Raw genomic sequence first — 15,770 nt, 5'->3', positions numbered from 1 at the left:
AAAACAAAAACAACTTACCTTTAAATGTAAGCTATATAAACTATTACCACTTGAAAATATGAGAGTGGCCTGTGGACCAAGTGACTCTAGAGTCTGTGTGCTTGACTCCACACTAGAGCAGCATCCGTGGAGTAAGACCCCTGGGGGCCGATAAAGAGATAAGCCATACATTCAATATTTACTGCAACAGGGATCTTGATGATTTTTGAGGCCAACCTAGTTTATAACGTGATCTCCATGATAGCCAAGGCTACACAACACAGTGAGACCCTGTCTCAACAGTAAGTTCAAATTCATCCTTAGTTACTTAATAAGTTTCAGGCCAGGCTAGGTTGGAGACCTGTCTCAAACATTTTTTTTTAAAAAAGCTGAAGTCCATAAATAATTTACTTTTAGTTTAGGAAAAATTAAAATTCAAAGTTAATTACATGCCCTCTACACGGAAAAAAAAAAGCACTGAACTATGAAATGCAACCATAATGAAAATTCTGTACTGGATAGTAACTTCAACTCTAAATAAAAAGTCTTAAAAAGGCATTTGTATTGAATAAGCATTCCAACCCTAAGTAAAATCTTAGAAAGGCATATAGGTACATGATGGCTAATTCACATTATACTCTATACTTTGGGATCTTCTCTTCAAAGATATAATCCCAGGCTGGAGAGATGGCTCAGTAGTTAAGAGCACTTGACTGTTCTTCCAGAGGTTCTGAGTTCAAATCCAAGCAACCCACAAGATGGCTCACAACCATCTTTAATGAGATATGATGCCCTCTTCTGGTTTGTCTGAAGACAGCTACAGTGTATGAGTGTGTGTGAGTGTATGTGTATGTGTGTGTGTGTGTGTGTGTGTGTGTGTATGTATATGTATATAATAAATCTTAAAAAAATATATATATATAGTCTCTAATTCCTTGTTATTCAAAGTGCAGTCTTTGTACCTGCATTTGAATGTCAGTATCATTCAAGAGATGGTTAGAAATATAGATTCCTAGGGCTAGAAAAATGCCTCAGCAGCTAGCAACTATCTCTAATTCCAGTTCCAGGAGATCTGGTATCCTCTTCTGGAGTCTCTGGGCACTGGGTATGCACACAGTGCTACATACATGAAATGAAACACTCATACTTCTTGTAACAAAATATATATATATATATATATAATCTCAGACAGGTTTACCCTTTTCAATTGGACAAAGTTTGTCTGTTTACCTACACACAATACATATACATATTTTCCATGTATGTCATGCTTGTATTGAGTATAGATCCTTGCATATGCTAGACAAACTACCACTGAGCTATATCTTTAATCCAAAAAAAATTATAATTAAATTCTGAGATATTTCTTGTGCTCATTAAAGTTTAAAAGGTCTTGGTATTATTTAAATTGGCAATAACTTAAGTGTCCTCAATTAACTGAAAATATAGGGAAGTTTTAAGAGGTTGACAATTCACTTTGGTATGTTATCTTAAAATTATACCATTACAATAAAATTTTGTTATTTTAACTGTGAGAAATTAAATTATGAAGATACTTGCATGATTTCATACCTCCTTTTGTTGCATCTGAGTCTGAATTGGAGCACAAAGCAAAGTGTTCATACCTATAGAACAATAAGAAAAAGATTGTAGTAAGAAAAACATCATGCCAGGAGTCTTTTTCCTTTTTTAGGACTGTCATCAGTTAGAAGTATTTACCAGTATCCTGGTTACTTGGTTGTCAACTTGACACAAGCTAGAGTTATCTGGTAAGAGGAAGCTCAGTTGAGAATATACAGTCTGTAGGGCCTTTCTCAGATTAATGATTAATGTGAAAAGGCCCAGCTTACTGTGGGTTGTGGCATTCCTGACCAGGTGAACTTCAGTGTATAAGAAAGCAACTTGGGCAAGCCACGTTGAGAAAACCAGTAAGCAGTGTTCCTCCTTGGTCTCTGCCTCCATGTTGTTCCTGTCTTGAGTTCCTGTCCTGACTTCCCATCATAATGAACTACAACTACAAACAAAAATAAACCCTTTCCTTGCCAAGTTGTTTTTAGTCATGGAGCTTAACACAACAATAAAAACCTAACTAAGACAATAGTTACTAAGTTCTTCATAAGGAATTATGAATTAAATCTCTTTAAGGTTGGCAATGGTGGCATATGCCTTTAATCCCAGCACCCAAGTGGCATAGGCAGGTGGATCTCTGAGTTCAAGGCCAGCCTGGCCTACAGATTGAGTTCCAGTACAGCCAGAGTCACAAAGGGAAACCCTGTCTCAGAAAACCAGAAAATAAATACATAAAAAAGATTTTGAACTCATATTTTTCTCTTTCTTCAATCCTGGAGATCAAACCCAAGACATGGCAAGCAAGCATTTATCACTGAGTTAACTGTAGTCCCTAAGAGCCTTTTCTAATAATAGAAAACAGTGATTATTATATCTTTTTTGGAAAAAAAAATTGTATCTGTGTTAGCAATTTTATTTTATCTGCTTGTTTTTTGAGACAATGTCTAGGTATCCCTTGATTGTCCTGGATGGAACTCACTATATGGATCAGACTGACCTTGAACTCAGAGATTCAACTACCTCTGCCTTTCAAGTACTAGAATCAAAGGTGTGTGCCACCACACCTGGCATTTTTTTATATTTTACTCATGTATCCCAGGTTGGACTTAAACTTGCTATGTAACCAAGGATGACCTTAAAGTTCTGATCCTTTCAAATTCTCCTCCAGGTGACAGGATTACAAGTGTATACCACATGTTTGTGTATGTGTTTTTAAAGAGTTATTTATTTTTCTGTATGAGTGTTTTGCCTGCATTAAACAATCTAGATGAAGCAAAAGAGACACATTTTGGTCATACTCACCAGTAATTGCACAATTATCATCTAAATTCTTATTCCTAAAAAAAAATTTTCATATATTATATTCCAAATAATTATGAAGAATACAATAGTTGAAAGACTCAGGAAGACAGACAGGCATTGTTGATGCAGCCTTTAATACCAACATTTGGGAGGAAGAGGCAGGTGGATCTCCACCAGTTCAAGACCAGCCTGGTCTACATACATAGTGAGTTCCAGGATAAACTTGTTCATAGTAAGATTCTGTCTCAAACAAACAAGCAAGCAAACAAAAAACAAAAAGATTAAGGAAGATAAAAGATTTTCATAGGGTAACTAACTAGTAGAAAATTACAGTCCCTTACTTGAATGTTCTTATCTGTCTCTCTCTTTCCTCCCTTCTTCTCTCTCTTTCCTCCCTTCTTCCCTCCCTTCCTTCCTGAGACAGGGTCATTTTAGCCTTGGCTGTCCTGGAACTTGCTATGTAGACCATGCTGGCCTAGAACTCAGATATCTGCCTGCTCTGTCTCCTAGGTGCTGGGGTTAAAGTTAAATGCCCTCTCACTTAAAACACAAAACAAAACAAAAACAAAAGCCTGTATGTAAATCAATTCATTTTCCAAAACCTTAACATTAAAAAAGTAAACAGGATGAGAGATGGCTCAATGGTTAAGAACACTGGCTGCTCTTCCAAAGGACCAAGGTTCAATTCTCAGCAACCACATGGCAGTTCATAACTGTCTGTAATTCCTGTTCCAGGGCATCCAACACTCTCACACAGACAAAATAAAAATATACATAAAAATAAATAATTTTAAAAATAGTTTGTAAAAAGCAAGCCAAAAAAAAAAAAAGAACCCCAATTATCCACAGTAAAAAGCTGGCTATATGCTATTGAAAATTTCTGATTTATTTGGTTTTCATAAAAGCTAAAGGCCAGCATGTACTTCTATAGATCACTTCTGTAAGAACACTAAAAATAAGTGTGGGAAATAGATCATCTAAAAGAGAAAAAATGTTTACTTTTCACATTTTGTTGTTCTCTATTTCAAACCCAATGCTATTATTAATTCAATTCGCTCCAAACAAATTTAACTTTAATGTCTTAATAGGTTAGGACACAGACATCTTAGAAGTTAAGAGCACTGACTGCTCTTCCAGAGGACCTGGATTCAATTCCCAGCACCCACATAGCAGCTCACACTGTTTAAAATTCCAGTTCTAGGGAATCGGATGCCCTCTTCTGGCTTCTGCAAACACTGCATACACATAGTATACATACATACAGGCTGGCAAAATTCTCATATACATAAAGTAAAACAAAGAAACAAACACATACACAAAAATATCAAAATTCTTTTCAGATATGTTTCATGCATGTATTAGTTAACAGATATGTATTTATAAACATGTTACACATGTGCAGTGAATATATGCACACAGAAGTAAATATAAACACATATGTACATGTTGTTCTAGCTGAGTTATGACATGAAAAATGTGATTTATTTAATCAGTTTCCTTACACCATCATAAAGGATCCGCATGACGTCTTTAGGATCCTTCGCATTGCTTGCTACTACATCAGTGAATCTTACATTGTCATCATTTAAAACATTCACAAGTTAACTGGTGATATAAATTTCCCCAAGTAAAATTTATACTAGGTGATTAAGAATCTCTATATAAAAATGGAATTTGTCAACTCTACTAAGACTATACTGAAGACTTATTTTTCAGATATAGTAATACATATATAAAATTCTACTACTTGTGTTTTAAATTAATGTTAAATATTTGACAGAAGGAATGCTAAAATAACAAAAATCTAAACAACTATTTAAATATAGTTAGTACATGTCTCTTACTTACTGTAGGGTCAGCACATTTTTTCTGGCTTCTGTTTCTAAAAATAAAAAATAAGTGGTTCAAAGATACTGGATCAAGTATTAGAATAGTTAAATAAGGTTATTAACAGCAAAAGTTTAAAAAGAAATTATTTAACCTTTTTGTCCTTGTAACTAAAAGAATAATTCATTAATTTTTCTCCCTACTTTTTGTTGTTATTTAGTGAGGGTCTGGTGCCTTTTTTTCTCCTGAGATAGCTTCAAGTAAAAAGGGCTCAGCTATGTAGCCCAAGCTGGTGTAGAACTTCTTATCCTTCTCAGCCCTGGGAATGCTGGGATTACAGACATGAGTCCCCACATCCAGCTAAGGATATACTTTCTGTCTGTTATATGTATACATATACATGCACAGGTGTGGGCACATATCTGTAAGATGGAGGCCAACATTGTATGTTGTCCTCTATCACTCTCCACTTTATTTCTGAGACAATATCTTTAACTTAACCTAAAGCTCACTGATAAGCTTTAGCCAATGATAAAATTATAAGCATACTGTGGTTTGATTGAGAGATGTTCCCCATAGTCTTTGGCATTTAAACACTTAGTCCCCAATTGGTAGCAATGTTCAGTTGGTTTAGGAAGTGTGGCCTGTTAGAGGAAGTATGTCTCTAGTGGCAGGCTTTCAGAGTAAAACAGGCTCATCTATTGCCATTTTGATCTACTTCATGTTCAAAATTCAAAACGTGAGCTCTCAGCTAGTCTGAGATAGCTAGTCTGAGAAAGGATAGTCTGTCACTATCCTGCCGTGACAGACTCTTATAAGCTACTTCTTCTATAAATTGCCTTGGTCATGGTGCTTTATCACAACAACAGAACCACTGCACTACAACTAGCCTCCACTGGCTTTTAAGTAGGTGCTAGAGATCCAAACTCAGGGCCTCGTGTAGGTATGGCAATCACCTCACCTACAGAGCTACTTCTCTATCCCTTAAGATAAAATATTTCAATAGTACAATAGAGGTAGCAAAATAACTTAGTGGGCAAAGGCATTTGCTGCCACGTAGGACTCAAACTCAGTCTCAGGAGACCACATGGTGGAAAGAACTGTCTCTTCACCTCCACATGTCTTAGAATGCATGCTTTCTTCACACACACACACACACACACACACACACACACACACACACACGCTCTCTGTCTCTCTCACACACACACACACAAACAAACACTACACACACTCGAGAAATTATAATTACATAACCACAGAAGTTGTAAAGAAAACAGATTGATTAGCAGGGACTGAAACTAGATATTTACCTGAAATTTCTGAATTTTTCTCTGTTTTCATATGAGACTCTGTCTGGAAGACTCTAGAACAGAAAAAATAAGTAAAAATACTGAAAAGCCTTTATTTAAAAAAAAATGTCCTATAGTTTTATTATGGACGGCATAAAGTGCTTTTTGTTAGTATGCAAATTTGTTACTCTTTTTAATAAGTTTTAAAGTTCTATAATTATACTGTATTCCAAAGAATTGTTGTTTTATTTTATTGGTTTATTTACTGAGATGGGCTTGGGCTATGTAGCTTTAGCTAGCCTGACCTATAACTCCCTATATAGAATAGGCTGAGCTGGGAAGTGGTACTATATGCCTGTGATCACATCACTCTGGAGGCAAAGGCAAGAGATTTTTGAGTTCAAAGTCAGACTGGTCTACAGAATAAGTTCTAAGATAGTCAGGGCTATACAGAGAAACCTTGTCTTGAAATCGAAAAACTCAACAAAACAAAAACAGGCTGCCCCTGAACCTGAAGAGATCTACCTGCCCCTGCCTCCTAACTACTGGCCAAGGGCAGTAGAGCACATCCTTTAATACCAATGTTTGAGGTTGAGGGAGTGTGGTTCAGAAGCAGGTGGATCTCCATTAGTTTAAAGCAACCAGGTCTACTAGTAAGTTCCAGGCTAGTCAGAATTACAAGGCCAGCCCTGTCTCAAAAAAACAAAAAACAAGCAAACAAACAAAAAATGGTGTATTCATAGCAAATTTGAAAATCAAAGAATAAAAACCAGAAAGATTTAGAAATATACTATAATCTAATTCTACAAGTAATAATGCACCCTGGATACAGGGTACCCAGTGCCCTCTTCTGGCCTCTAGAAGAGCAGACATCTCAGGTTTCAACTGCCAAGACAGACTATATTCTCTCAAAACATAAACCAAAACAAACTCTAAAACGTAGCTGTTTAAATGATATTCCCAATAGCCTTCAGCCAGCAATGCAGTACACCTCCAACAATGAGCTGGTACCACCTCCCCGCTTTGGTCTCTAAGAACAAAGAACTTGGCCAGCTGTGCTGGTGCATGCCTTTAATCCCAGCACTCAGGAGGCAGAGGCCTGTGGATCTTTGTGAGTTCCAGGACATTGATGACTAACTACACAGAGAAACCCTATCTCAAAAAAACAAAAACAAACAAACATAACACCAAAAAACCCCAATGAACCTTGCACCTAAGTAGCCTTTTGTGAATTTCCAAGCCTCACCTCAAGTCTACTCTTATTTTCAAAACTTGGGGGAGGGAGGAAAGTGTTTTTATCTTTTTGAAATGGGATCTTGCTGAGTTGTCTATATTAGCCTTAAACTCATAGGTTCAAGTAAGTCTATCTCTTTGTCCTAAGTAACTGCAGTTTCTCTGATTTTTTTACTAATAAAAAACTCTCCTTGCTCCAGCTTCCTTGAATACACATTTGCTTCACTTTGGTTTGCATATTCCCATTGTAATACTGCTATTCTCCAATAAATATTTTGGTTCATTTTTCCTGGAAACACTCTTAGAATATATTCTAACTCCAAACTCCTGATATCCCTGTCTTAATTTTTAAAAAGATTTATTTATTTATATGAGGACACATGCTGTCTTCAGACACACCAGAAGAGGGCACTGGATACCATTCCAGATAGCTGTAAGTCACCATTGGTTGCTGGAAATTGAACTCAGGACCTCTGGAAGAGTAGTCAGTGCTCTTAACTGCTGAGCCATCTCTCCAGCCCAATATAAATAATCTAAATCATTTGAGAATCTCTACTTGTTACTTAGGTTATTTATATTTTTACATACCAAATAAGACAATGCATGTATTTAACATAGTAAAATAGGAATATTTTACTATGTCACACTAGGAATATTTACTAGTGACTTTTTTATTTATTGTTTTTAGAGTTAGATATAGAATAAAAGATGTGAACCCACTTCTGGGGTTGAAATCTACCCAAACCCACCAATCCCTCGAAATCTCCACCCTGAAAAACTCTTCCCCCAGGAAGCCTTCTTTAAGCCTGTCTCATGTTCAGTTCAATGCTGCTTCTTGCTCCAGCAGAGGCAGTTGCCTTCTTGTGTCTTTCCCAATAAATCTCTTGTATGAGGTTTGTTGTGCAGTGACTATGTGGTATACCTTGACCCCCAAAGGCAGGAAACCTTTCCCTTCAAAGCTCTAACACTCACATAGAGACAACCTCAGAGTTATAACACTTCCCCTCAGAGCTGTATCATGTACAATGGGGATTTCCTCTCAGAGCTGCAACACCTTTAGGGAAAACATTCCCTTAGAGCTGGAACACATACAACAGGGTCTCACTAAGTATTCAAACTGGCCTCAAACTTAGAGTGACCCTGTCTTCAGGCTCCTAAATGTTGGAATTACAGATGTGTGTGTATGCCATCACACTTGGCTTAGTAGTAACAGTTGATAATAAATCAAATAAAATATTTAAGCCCTCTCCTTTCAGTAATGCTTCTTTACATTTTACTTTTTAAATGTGTGAGTATGTTAATATGTGTGTGCATTCACACGTTACTAAGCACATGCCAGTGTCCATAGGGAGGTCATATAGATCCCAGGGACTGAAAACCTCCAAAAGCTATCAAGTAAGTTCAAGACTAGCAAGGCAACTTGGTGAGACTCCATCTTAAAACAAACTAACAAACTCAATAACTAAAGACATGGACTTTTAAAAGGTTGAAGAAATATAAATGAGGAATGAGAAAGAATGCAGATCAAACCCGAGGACTTTGCTAAAATTTCTGAACATAAAACAAATATGGCCTCTTCCTAAATATGAGTTGGAGGCATGTTCTACATAAGATAATATCTCAACCAAACAAAACAGAAGTACATAAACAGAAGCCTATAAAAGAAATTATGAGATTAAAAACATAACAAAAACATTCACCAGAACTCTGTGTCAAAGCAGTTAAAAATCATATATCTAGCTTCTTATGAATTTCAAAGCATAAAGCAATTTATCTCTGTGAAAAAATACAAAGAAGAAATATACAGAAAAGTCAAGAGTTAGACAGCAAAAATTAAACTCATGAAAGATACAATAAAAAATAACCATATAATTAAGATACAACTGGAAAAGCACATAATTATTTTGCAAAGGTAGTACATTTATCCACGTTTCTAATTTTTAAGCTTATTTTTATGGCATAATTATGTTTTGCCTTCAGGTAAGTACCACATGTGTGCCTGGTGCCCATGGAGGCAAAAAGAGGACCATCAGATCTACTAGAATTGGAACTATAGGCAATTATGAACAGCCATGTGGGAGATGGACACGGGACCTGTGTCCTCTGGAAGGACCATCAGTGCTCTTAACCATGGAGCTATAAGGCCAGCCTCAACATTTCTAATTTTTTTTTTAAGATTTATCTATTTATTTATTTTATGTGAGTACACTTTCGCTGTCTTCAGACACTCCAGAAGAGGGCAACGGATCCCACTACAGATGGTTGTGAGCCACCATGTGGTTGCTGGGATTTGAACTCAGGACCTCTGAAAGAGCAGTCGGTGCTCTTAACCACTGAGCCATCTCTCCAGCCCACATTTCTAACTTTTAAGATTTCTTCCTTTACTTCTGTTGGCTGGAACCTCTAACACAGTGTTAAACAGCAGCATCAGTAGTTATCATTGTCTTGTTACTGCTTTTAAGGACTCACTATGCTTCTCTTATACAGGTAATGCTGAATAATAACATAAAAAACAATTTTGCACCCACACTCACACATACATCAGACATACACAGCACTCCCATTAATAAGAAATACATTTAATCTTAGTTTATGTGTATGAGTATTTGTGTACCACATGTATGCCATGCCTACAAAGGCAAGGAGAAAGGGTCAATCCCCTGGAGCTCAGGTTATAGATGGTTTTGAGCTGCCATCTGAGTGCTAGGAATCAAACCCAGGTCCTCTCAAGAGCAGCCAGTCCCCTTAACTGTTAAGCCATGTCTCTAGTCCCATAAATATATTTTGTGAAAGGAATAAAAAAAAGAAAAAAAGAAAAAGTGCCAGCAAGATGTCTCAGCAAATTAAAGTACTTGATGTGAGTTCAGTTGCCAGAACACAAAGTAGAAAGAGGTAATTGCCAAAAAGTTATTCCCTGACCTCTACACACATGGAAGGTATAATACATGCACCCACTAATAAATTTTGAGTAAAAAGTATTTTTCAAGATAAAGCAATGCTCTGGTTCTGAGAAGATAATTCAGCCAGTAAAGTACTTCTGGGCTAAACATGAAGATCTGAGTTTAGACTCCCAGCATGCCCATAATAAATCTTCCAGTGCTGGGAAGTAGAGACTGGAGGCTCCCTGGGTCCCATAAGCTAGCCAGTCTAGCTGAGTCAATAAGTTCTATGTTCAAAGAGACTCTGCCTCAAAAAGTAAGGTGAAGAGAGGAAGATATTTGAAATTGACTTCTAGCTTCAACATGTGTATGCCTACATAAACACACACACACACACACACACACACACACACACACACACACACACACTCCTTAATACTTATTGTCTTAGTGCACAAACATCATGACCAAGAAGCAAGTTAGGAAGGAAAGGGTTTATTCAGCTTATACTTTCATATCACTGTTCATCACCAGAGGAAGTCAGGACTGAAACTCAAGCAGGTCAGGAAGCAGGAGCTGATGCAGAGGCCATGGAGGGATGTCACTTACTGGCTTGCTTCCCCTGGCTTGCTCAGCCTGCTTTCTTATAGAACCCAAGTCTACCAGCCCAGGGATGGTACCACCCACAATGGGCTGGGCCCTCCACTCTTCATCACTAGTTGAGACAATGCCTTACAGATGGATCTCATGGAGGCATTTCTTCAAGGGAGGCAGGCTCCTTTTTCTGTGATAACTCCAGCTTGTGTCAAGTTGACACAAAACCAGCCAGTACACTTATTTAAGCAAAACAGATTATCCAAATAAGTTACCACCAATGTATTTGACAAGGAGAAAACCTATAACATTTTACTTAATTTTCTTTTCAACTTACTTTATAGTATCTGCAAAGCTGACTCGACGAGAGCTTTTCCTGGTTCTTGGAGCATTAGATTCCTAAGAGAAAACAGTATAGGATACAATGCTTAATATAAATCACAGTGAATTAGATCTCCAGACTATTACAAGCAGGGATCAAGTCTTATATTGAATTAGTAAGATTTCCAAATAGCCCAATATAGAAGCACTTAATGAACATGAATATGATTTTCCAAATACTTTTTGGGTGGCTGCAGTACTAAGGATTGAAACGGTGGTTCATGTAAATAGGTATTTCCTTTTGTTGTTGCTTTGTTCATTTTGAGTCAAGACCTCAAAATATAACCCATGTTGACAGTAGTTTGTTTTGTGAATTATCCCACTAAGGCCATGTAGCTTGTCAGATGCTGGCTAGCGAGACTTTATAATAATTATCTTAGTTGTTTACATTGTTTCAAAATAGATATGATGTGGAATTTTGTGTTTATATTATTTCTGTGGGAGAGAATACAAGATACTCCAGTTGCCAACTAAAGAACACGCTATTTTGGAAGAAAGGTTTTGTCTTTGCATTTTTAAAAAGTGTTATTCAGGTCTATGTGCCTTCCGGAGTTATTTGGATTAGATTTGATAGAGGTAGATCACCTGAAAAACTGAATTTTAAAAGATCAAACAAAGTATTTTTTGATACTAAAATGTTTTCTGTTGACTTTTATATATGTTTCAGAATGTACAACTATGATAAAGCTTGTCATCAGAATGCTGAACTGGTCTGATTCCAAACATCAGAGACTACAACAACCGTCAGTGTGGCTTTTCCTCTTGAGGCCTGTCTGGCTTCTTCATTCCCCTCCCCCCTTCTAAATTCTCAATGCCCATATATTCAGCTTGAAGAAGCTTAAGATGAGTCGTCGCCCGATTCCCTAGATTTGGGGGGGGGGGGGGGGCGTGAAAGTGGTTATTGTAAGGTTGTTTTTATAAAGAATTTTAAAATGGTCATAATCATACAGGGAAGAATTAGCCAGATTTGATTATATAGTCATTATCTTATTTTGGTAACTAAGCTAAAGTCATATCTTCATTGGTAAGAATCTAATTGATACAAAGTTAAGGTTATAATCCTCACAGTACTAAAAATTGATTTGATACAGATTTAAAGTATAAACATTGTGTTTAGTTGGTTAAACAATACTAGTTGAAGGCTAGATAAAACAAGCTCATGGTTCTGAGTCATTAAAAGGGTGCCTTTTTAAAAAGATAATTTCCATTTAAGATAGCCAAGAGTAGTCAAGGCTTAACAGAGATGCTTTATGTAGATAGATAATCTTCAAAGGCATCAGAAAGTCCACAGAATATGATATTTATAGACATTTTTTAAATTAAAGATCATTTGACTAGAGACCTGTCTGCTCCTGGCAGCACCCCTTCTTAGATTCTAGGAAGAAACTGAGCATCAATAGAGTTGCTCCAGTTGTGGCGAGACAGTCACTTGGCAAGAATTGCCTCCTTCATCTACAGACAATAGTGTCCAGAAAGGGACACTTCTGCAGAACAGTCAAGTCAAAATTATCAGCCCTTCAGATTTCTGCATTAAAAAGGTCAGATATGATCCTGGGCCATAAGGCTGAAGACTGATGCTCCAACATTTTGAGAGATGTGGGACTCTCCAAGTGATCAGCAGCAGAGGTTAATTAGCAACAAATGGAATTTTAAAATTATAAATGCCTACTTATTCAATAATTTGGACTTCTTTTTAAACACTGTGCCCTAGGACCTCATGTAGAATAGGTAAGCATTCCATCACTGAGTTATATCTCTAGCCCAGAAGTATTTGGACAAGAACATGGAAGCAGTGAGATACTAACTTATATACATTTAAATGGGAACCATTTATAGTATCATCTCTTCACATAACTAATAAAATTCATGATAATCTCTGAAGCCAGACATGACAGAAATCTAAAACCTAGCACTTGGGAAGCTCAAGCAGGAGAACTGCTGCAGATTTAAGGCCTCTCTGGTCTATGTAAGTGAAACCTAATCTCAGCAAACCAAGTCCTCAAAATAAAATCACCAAAATTGCAAAGCATTTGCACTAGACTTACCTGAATTGTTTCATTTCCACATTTGAGGTCCTGAAGAGGACTCCTTGGGGGTTTCAAAATCTAGAGGCAATAATTAGAATTAGTCAAGACAATTGAATGTAGCTACTAGTCAATTTACGTTATATGAAAGCTAAAAATTCAATTAAAATCTGAGCTTCTTCGAAGTCATATTATTCACTGTTATGTAACTAATTTAAATATCTGACATTTAGGCCTTCTCCTGACACACTCACCCAAATTCTTTTGCACAAAATCATATAAGTGTGCTAGGTAACATTCCACACCATCTAACAGTCTGTAGTTTGTCTTCTCATAATGTGCAGTTCAGGAATGAGAGTATGCTCTAGTAGGATAATCACATTAACAGAATTCAGTTCTAAGTCCAATTTTCCTATCTTGAAAAAATACATCAAACTCTTCACATAGAACTTAAACACAGAAATAAGAAGCACTAGATATATCATAGCCATCAGTGATAATTACATATATTATGCCTGTTACCAAAAACTACCCAAAAGTAGTTGAAATAGAAAGAAAGAAAAGAAAATCCTAGCAGAGTTATGCTAGATTTCCTTATGAGTAACTTTTGCATATAGGCACCCAATAAAATTGTATTTTTCAGTTTCATAATCTAACATGAATTTACTGTGTAAATCAACTTGGCTAAACTTTTATCTTGAAATAGTTTGAATGCCAGATTAAATATGTGTGTGTGTGTGTGTGTGTGTGTGTGTGTGTGTGGTGTGTGTGTGGTGTGTGTGTGTGTGTGTGTGTGTGTATTAAAAAGAAAGAAAATTTTACATTTAAGCACTTAAAATATTGAAATATAATTTATTACACAAGCACTTAAAATATCACAATACAATAGAAATATTCTAACAAAAAGTTTATTAAATTACAAAAAAGTACAAAAATATGAATTTTAGTACATTTACTAAAGTGTATAACCAGACTATTTGAGTTTTTATCTAGAAAGCAGTAAGAAGGTAGTTGGGATGCCAAGGTAAAGCCACAATTAAAAATCCCTGTAATTGCATTCAGTAAAAAGTAACATCCATTAATTTAAATAAAAATATTTCTTACTGAAGAATGCTGTTTTCTAATACGCCTCTGTGTATTGTCACTAAAAGAAAAAAGAAAAAATTATGTACATGCAGATAAACAACTGAATTTCTAAAAGCTATCATCACTTCATCCCTTATGTGTTATAAGACATCAAATTCTGTATTTAAGAATACAATGGGTTTTTTTAAAAAGATTTATTTATTCATTTAATGTATATGAGTACACTGTAGCTGTCTTCAGACACAGCAGAAGGTATCAGATCCCATTACAGATGGCTGTGAGCCACCATGTGGTTGCTGGAAATTGAACTTGGAACCTCTGGAAGAGCAGTCAGTGTTCTTAATCACTGAGCCATCTCTCTAGGCCAAGAATACAATGTTTTAAAGGCACATTGCGGTCAAGCCTCATGGTACAGCTTTTAGGAGGCTGAAGCAGAAGGATCACAAATTTGAGGCCTGCCTCAGATACCAAGTCTTAGCAATTTAGTGAGATGCTGTCTCAAACCAAAACATAGAAGACTGAGGGTTAAGGCTCAGTGGTAGAGCACTTGCCTAGCAGGCATAAAATCCTAAATTCAATTTCTAGTACCAAAGGGGTAGGCATAGAAGAAGCTGGGAGTATAATTTAGTGGTAGTTCTTGCCTAGTCTAAAGATCACTGAGCTTACATTTTATTAGTTAGCTGTTCCAAGAAAGAATATGAGATTTATTGCCAACATGGTTTTTCAAGAAAAACTAAAAACCTAATTATTGTATGAAATTTTAAGATTGTTGCAATGTTGGTAATTATCTGAAAAATTAAGTATCATATTAAAAATTAGGAACATGCCTTTAATCCTTGTACTCTGAAGGTGGAGGCAAGTAAATCTCTGAGTTCAAAGTCAGTCCAGTTTACATACGAGTTTTCAGGTCAGCCAAGGGCTTCATAGTAAGACTCTGTTTCAAACAACAATGTTTTGTAGGCTGCAAACAGATCACTAATTTATGGTACCAATTTTAGATAAATCAATTCATCTCATAAGGCCTTAATGAGATGGGAGGTATTGTCTATTAAGGTCCTTCAGGTCCTAAGTTCTTATACTAAATGAACTTATACAGACATGTGGCAGAAAGGCTATCTTTGTAACACTGACTTATTTTACTTGGAACAAAACAGAAAACAATTTCAGACATTACTGATAGTTCTTAACTAATTTGAAATGACTTTTCTGTAATAGAAAATAACATTTTAGTAGCACTGAATCAACTTACTTTTCTTCATTAGCTTCTGAATATATCCCATCCATTTTTGAAAACTTCTTTTCTGTTAAAAAAAAAAAACAACATATAGTATTAATAAGTAAAAAAGATGAAAAATATAATTTATGGGAGATTAAGGGCATGGGTATGACTTTAGAGTTATTTTGTAAAGAAGACCAAAAATAAGAAGAAAAGACTAAATTGTGAGCTCTAAAACACGACAGTACCGTGTTATACTTAATACTAGAATTTTTATACTCAAAGTAAAAAAGCTAAGCCAGGTATTATGGTCATCCTTATAATCCTTGTACTTGGGCGGTAGAGGCAGGAAGAACAAGAGTTCAAAGCTAGTCTCAGTTACATATCA

The 15,770-nt window shown here is 36.1% G+C and overlaps 1 protein-coding gene across 1 annotated transcript in view; it reads right to left on the bottom strand.

Annotated features, from left to right (window-relative positions):
• Positions 1–15,450, bottom strand: part of KNL1 (kinetochore scaffold 1) — a gene marked incomplete at both ends in the record, with an annotated part of 49,153 nt that extends 33,703 nt beyond the window's left edge. The window contains 6 exons of the mRNA XM_080930929.1: positions 1,552–1,604; positions 5,991–6,043; positions 11,013–11,074; positions 13,102–13,161; positions 14,185–14,224; positions 15,416–15,450. Coding sequence (XP_080787055.1) covers positions 1,552–1,604; positions 5,991–6,043; positions 11,013–11,074; positions 13,102–13,161; positions 14,185–14,224; positions 15,416–15,450 — 303 coding nt within the window. The remainder of the gene's footprint in view (positions 1–1,551; positions 1,605–5,990; positions 6,044–11,012; positions 11,075–13,101; positions 13,162–14,184; positions 14,225–15,415) is intronic.
• Positions 15,451–15,770: the final 320 nt, after the last annotated feature.

This window comes from Micromys minutus, assembly GCF_963924665.1.
Source record: "Micromys minutus genome assembly, chromosome: 17".
In the NCBI taxonomy this organism is placed as follows: domain Eukaryota; kingdom Metazoa; phylum Chordata; class Mammalia; order Rodentia; family Muridae; genus Micromys; species Micromys minutus.
This window is presented reverse-complemented; position numbering and strand designations above follow the sequence as displayed.